This window comes from Echinops telfairi, unplaced genomic scaffold, assembly GCF_000313985.2.
Source record: "Echinops telfairi isolate 266 unplaced genomic scaffold, ASM31398v2 ScPeMD7_3;HRSCAF=10, whole genome shotgun sequence".
In the NCBI taxonomy this organism is placed as follows: Eukaryota; Metazoa; Chordata; class Mammalia; order Afrosoricida; family Tenrecidae; genus Echinops; species Echinops telfairi.
Genome location: NW_022103899.1, coordinates 25102324 through 25108362, shown reverse-complemented (window position 1 = coordinate 25108362; position 6039 = coordinate 25102324). Strand labels below are relative to the sequence as shown.

The following is a 6039-nucleotide window of genomic DNA, read 5'->3' as shown; positions in this document are numbered from 1 at the left end:
CCCCCCAACCTTGTCTCCTGGGCCCCTGGAATTGCTGCTTCTCGAGGTTGAGAGCGCCTTCGAGGATGCCCCTGGCGCGTGATCCCTGCTTCTCGGGATACCGTGGTGAAAGGACCACCGAGCGCTCCTTCCACTCCACCCCGCCTCCTCGCAACCCCCCCCATAAAAAAACCCCGCACAGATGCCTAGAGCGGCGGGTTCAGGAGGCGAATGCTGCAAGCCAAGTGACCCCGAGGGAAACTTTTGGGAGCAATTTTAAAATTGAGATTGATGATGACTGCTCCTGCGCTCGAGAATTTAAATGCGCCTGGCTTTGTGTGTGTGTGTATTTTATGCTGAAGACGTGTGTTCTTGTTTGTATTTTGTTTTAATAATACAAAAAACCCACACTTGGGGTCAGATGAAGATAATGTTCCAACCTAATAACAATCGTAACCCCGTACTTGTGGTGGTGGTCCTCGTGATAAATGTTCCAAGTTTGGGGGGTGTTTATTAATGAGGAATTTAGGACTCATTTTGTGCAAAGCGTCGGGTTCCAGACTTGCTCTGTGAAGGTACAACGTGGAGATTTCGGGCCGGGACGTCCCCGAGCCTAGCCTTGGGCTCCTGTTGCGCCTTTCACCGCGTACTCCCCTGGTGGTCAATTCCGTTTTCATGAACTTGGGGGAACTTCCTACACCCTCTCCAAGGGGGGCAGCTATCGTTTTCTAAAGTTCACTCCGTCCTCAACCCTGAGTCCCAGATTGCGAGGCCATCGCCCTGGGGAATAGTTTATGCCAACGCCTGTCCCATGAATGGGCCACTGCTGGGGTCTCTGGGCGTCCACCCGGGTCGTGTCTTCGAGGACCAACTCCTGGACAGTAGCAATTGGGTTGAGGGAAGCACTCCAGGCCCAAGATTCTTTCTGGGTCGCCCAGGGTGAGCTTCGGACCCGCTCAGGCCCCTGGGGCAGCGTGGGAGGAAGTTTGTGTGGCTGTGGTGCAGTTATCTGCCACTGGCTCGAACCTCTATCACGTGTGTGAGCGGTTTTCCCTCTTTTTTTCCTCCAACCCCCCCTCCCCCCCAACTAGGTCCCTGCGCGTTTTATTGCGACCTGCCGGTGGGAACTTTGTCTCCGAGTCGGAGCAGCATGGAGCGGCGGAGCGAGAGTCCATGTCTGCGGGACAGCCCCGACCGGCGGAGTGGCAGCCCCGAAGTCAAGGGGCCTCCCCCGGTGAAGGTGGCCCGGCTGGAGCAGAACGGCAGCCCCATGGGAGCCCGCGGGAGGCCCAACGGCGCGGTGGCCAAGGCCGTGGGAGGTAACAGCCCGGAGCGGGGAGGCGCGCGCAGCCCGTGGCTTGGTGATAATGGCCCGGGTGTCAGGGTTCAGGTTGATTAGGTGCTGTCTCGGTGTAGGATTACAGGAAGTGAATTCCAGGTTGCCAAATAATGCCCCTGTCGCCTCTCATCTACAAAAAGTAGCTTCTTCTTGAGTTCAGACGAGAAAGTGGTTTACCCAGAGGGTGGCATTTTTTGGGCACTTTGCCACTGTGTGCTGAGGTGTTGGCAGGTTTATGTCACAGCCAGCTAACTGTTTCTAGATTTTCCTAGAGAGCTCTTTCGTGATTGAACTCGTTTGCCTCATAGTATCTGGTGGGGAGATGAAGTGGAGGTGCATCCTTCGTTCCCATGGAATTGTCATTAATGCTCAGACTAGTACAGGAGCCAGAATCTTGGTGTGTTTTTGTAGGTGAGACAATCTTTCAAGATAATGCATAACAATTGGGAATGTTTTTCTGCCAAATTTCAATTGAAATATAAAGAATCCCCACGATTCTCTCAGGCCTCAGACATTTTCATCCTGTTTATAAAGCTTAAAGCAATAAGCAAGTGTAACTTTGTTACAAATCGTGGCAAACAGGTAAAAATGACAGCGTTGGGCTATGAACATTCTGTTTCCTTTCTAAGAGTCCAAAATAATTTAAATAAAATATTTTGAAGTTTTTGCTCCTTAAGTAATTATGTTCTTTTACAGTGGCTAGGAAAAGTAATTTTATAAAGAAATATCGTACAGTTAGTTACTATTAAATTATTGGAGTTTGTATGAATTTGCGTAGTTGTTTTTTTAACACATAAAATGCACAATTCTCTATGCATGTAATTTTCTGTGCATTTGGGAGAAATCCCTGGTTTATTTTATTTCTTACATTTTTAAGTTTAACTCCTCCTGCCCAATATTTTCACTAGCAGTCTACTCAGATTAAATTACTTACACTACTTTGCCTGAAGTGAAACAAAATCTTGGCAAAATTTTGTAATTAGGTCCTATGTTCTGAGTGTCCATAAGGTGTGTTTTAAAATGAATGCCTAAATTTAAGTATTCACTTCTTTTTCAAGAGTTAAACTATAAGTTTGGTAAATTAGCATGGGTTTGGGTAGACATTGAGGTTGGCTTGCCCTAGTCCCTTGCATTACTTAATCCTCTTCTCTGAGAAACCTCATGTTGTTTAAATTAAAAAAAAAAATTTTAACACAGGAGATTTTGGATTGCAATTCTTTGGTTTGGGGAACTTGAAAATATACTTTAGTGAAACAAAAGGAAACTGGATAGTTCTGTGCCTCTCTTTTTAAAAGTAGTTGATTAGTGTGTTGTACCGAGATAGGAATAGTTTCACACTTTTCAGTAGTCTCTGTAAGAAAGAGACTATATACCCCGAATATGAAGTACCCAAACATGGGTTGATATGGATGTGTTGGTAATGTTGAATTGGAAATTTTTTCAGAACTCCTTGGAGCAGATGTGTTCTCCAAGTGGTATGATGCATAAATAAAAAGGAAGAAAACCCTGGCCTTGAAATTTGGGTCTCTTTCTGAAGCCTAAAGAAAATTCACTAGGTTGAAAGAAGTGTCTAAACACTTTAGGACGTAATGCTAACAACTGTGCTAAGCTAACATAATTTGCTCCCCTGCCTCGTACATGAAAAGAACTGCCTCCTCTTCTTGACTAAGGGGCACCTTCAGCATAAATTAGAGGTTGCTTTCCAGTGTTCCTGGACTATAAATCACATTTGATCACTAATTATAAATTATTAGGTCTTGGTGAGGAATAACAGATTTGTTTTAATAAACTGCTATGGCCACCTTTTCCGAATTTAACGTAATTTAGTAACGTCAAAGGTCTTACTTGTGGCTTCCCAAATGGGAATAACGATGATGTTATTTTGTCTCAATATTTACCTTTTATATAATTTAATATTAATTTTTGTGTGATGAGCTTAAAGCATACTTTTGAAAGAGAAACTTTGTTCCAAATGGCGCAGTAGATTGCTTGGGAAGAGATTCATTTAGTTTATAAACCTTCAAGATCCCACAATTTAGAATGTAAAATTTTATAATACAGAATTTTCTTACTAAATAATTATTTTATGACTTTAATTTTATATGATTTTCAAGTATACAAAAGTTTTTAATATAATTTTTGGTAACCTTTAATCATGTATATAGATTGGAGGGAAGCAAAGCCTTTAATAATACACACACTTTCTAAATTAAAAAAGTTATTTAAAATGTATTTCTAGCTAGAGGCACTTTATTTTGGTAAAAGAGGAAGTTTTATTTGTAAGAATATAAGATAGATATAAAATGGGTTATATTTCTAGCAATCCTATATCCTTTTGTTTAAATGTTCTTTATGAAGCACCATAATATAATAAGTCTGGACAATTGCAAAAATACTTGTAGTTAGTCTGTATAATTTATCAAAAAATTCCGTTATATTAGTCTTGTCAAGGTTATAAAAATAACTACAATAAAATATGTTTCAAAGATAGAGCTCAAAATTTGGGAATATGTATTTGTAAATATTTAGTCATCCTCTTTCTTAAAAGCTCTTCCTAAAACTGGGAAAATCATTAAGTAAATTTGTGCACCAACAAGATGACCACTCATTTTTCTGGTTTTGGTAAGCAGTGTGGTGAATAAATGTTTCTGAATGCACTGATTGCAACAGTAAATTCTGTGGCTGTTATTCTATGTTCTCTCTTTTTTTTAAGGGAGGGAGATCACTGTTTTGATGAGAACTAAGTGTTTATAGAGAAAGGCCGTTATTTTAGGGTTCAGATATAGCTAATAGAGGAAATAGGTGCACTATTGTGGTTGCTGGATTGTTTTAATAAGAAATTTAAAAGTTAGTGCATTGCTTACGATATGGTTAGCTTTAAGAAGACTATAAGGAACTAGGTCAGTTTTGCTTTGTCTTTTGATAGCACCTCTTGGGATGTTTTTTGCCCTTATCCAAACTGTGTGTTTTAAAGCACATATGTAATAAAATATACTTGCTCAGATGTATGACAGTCAGCTTTTATAGAAGGTCCTCCAGGGGGGAAAAATAGACTAATATCTCTTTAAAAAACATATGAAGGCTGGGAGAGAGTTTAGAGCACAGTGGTGTTGACAGCTTTATATCCCTGCTGGGTAACATTCACTTACTAGAATTGGCGTCCTCTCTCAGCTAGTAATTCACTCCATAAGGATTTTGAAAAAGGATGATTAATGGTGGGGAAATTCGTATTTGTGAAATCATTGATTAAAACTTGCAGGTCTCTTTGAAGATTGAGAAAAACAAAAGATTATTAGGGATGACAAAAATACGAATCAGATGATCTTTTTACTATTTTTTTGCTGATAGTAGCATAAGTCCCTAAAATGTTGTGCTGTGCTTGACGCTTCAGTCAAGCAACCTACAGCGTAAAATGAAAGTGATGCCAATCACGTTTCCAGAGGAAGCAAGGAACACTGCTTTCCTCCTGGACTGCTGAGAGGCGCTGGCCAGTCGTGCTTTAATAGCAATAAATTACTGCGCTTCATTCATTGTTACCACAAGCATTTTCATTTTTTAAATGTTTGGCTTAAAGAAGAACTTTCAGACAGCTTTATTTAAACTGAATGAACAGCGCTTGAATATACCAGATGGTGTATTTGCTGATAGGAGGCATTAAATATCAGAAATCTTTTTCATTTTCCAATGGATTTCTCTAATTTTTGGGGGGAGGGGCTAACATTTAAGTGTTCTAGATATTAGGGGAAAATGTTTATCATTGGTAATATCCTTTACAAATCCTCCCTTGATTATTTTTCAGAAAGAATTTACTTTGGTAGCAGAATAACACTTTAATTTTGTTGAAGAGCGGTTGACAGTATCGTATTGCTGGTTTCCCTATAGTAGATCAATTCTTCTTGCTAACAGGAAGCCCTTTCAAGAATGTAACTGTCTTGTCGCAGGCGGAGGAAAAAATCATTATGCAATACACACTGATGTATTCAAATAGGAAAGCAAATGTGATCAAGATTGTTAGGCAGGGCCTCATTTAGAGCTGAACATTGTCTACAACAACAGTTAGTTTAATTGTCTACATGTGGAACATTTCCTTTAGATGAAAAGAAGCGTAGTTCAGGTCAGGTGCAGTCACCATATTAACAGTGCTAGAGACATTTTACTTTTGAGGGGTGCCGCTATGAAAAGAGCATTGCTATATATGTCTTGAAATGTATAAAATACTTAGGCATTCAGAAATAGATTGCCAACATGGGACAGGATAGAGAAAAAAACATTAAATAGTTTTAGCCTAGGAAGAGTACTATAATGCTTGTTACTTCAAAAGAGAAAAGATTACACTCCCCTCTCGCATCCCACTTATATTTTTAAAGGGTTTTAGATCTTTTAAATAGAATGAACTTAGGCTTTGGGGTCGTCCAGGAAGCTTAGCATGCCCTCTAGTTTTGCTGAGGTAGAAAAATAGCCCTTTTCTAAAGTGTTTTTAGTACGTGGTCTGTTATTAAAATAAAGACATACTTGGTTAAAAATACATATGCAACGAAACGTACACATTAAACAGAACATAGGGTATCCGCCCCTCGATGTCCTGAGCATAATTTGATGTTTCGGGTAATTTTGGAAGCCTTATGTTCCATCTGCAGAAACCCACTGACCATTATATATTCAAGATCTTTTGCAGTCGTGTGTGTGTGTGTGTGTGTGTGTGTGTGTGTGTGTGTGTGTGT

At 40.0% G+C, this 6039-nt stretch overlaps 1 protein-coding gene across 2 annotated transcripts in view; it reads left to right on the top strand.

The window, feature by feature from the left end:
• Nucleotides 1–1076: 1076 nt before the first annotated feature.
• SATB2 (SATB homeobox 2) overlaps nt 1077–6039 on the top strand; it is a 202055-nt gene continuing 197092 nt past the window's right edge. For both annotated transcript variants that reach the window (XM_045297511.1, XM_004701523.2), the window contains exon 1: nt 1077–1298. In XM_045297511.1, coding sequence (XP_045153446.1) covers nt 1130–1298 — 169 coding nt within the window. In that variant the 5' untranslated portion in view covers nt 1077–1129. The remainder of the gene's footprint in view (nt 1299–6039) is intronic.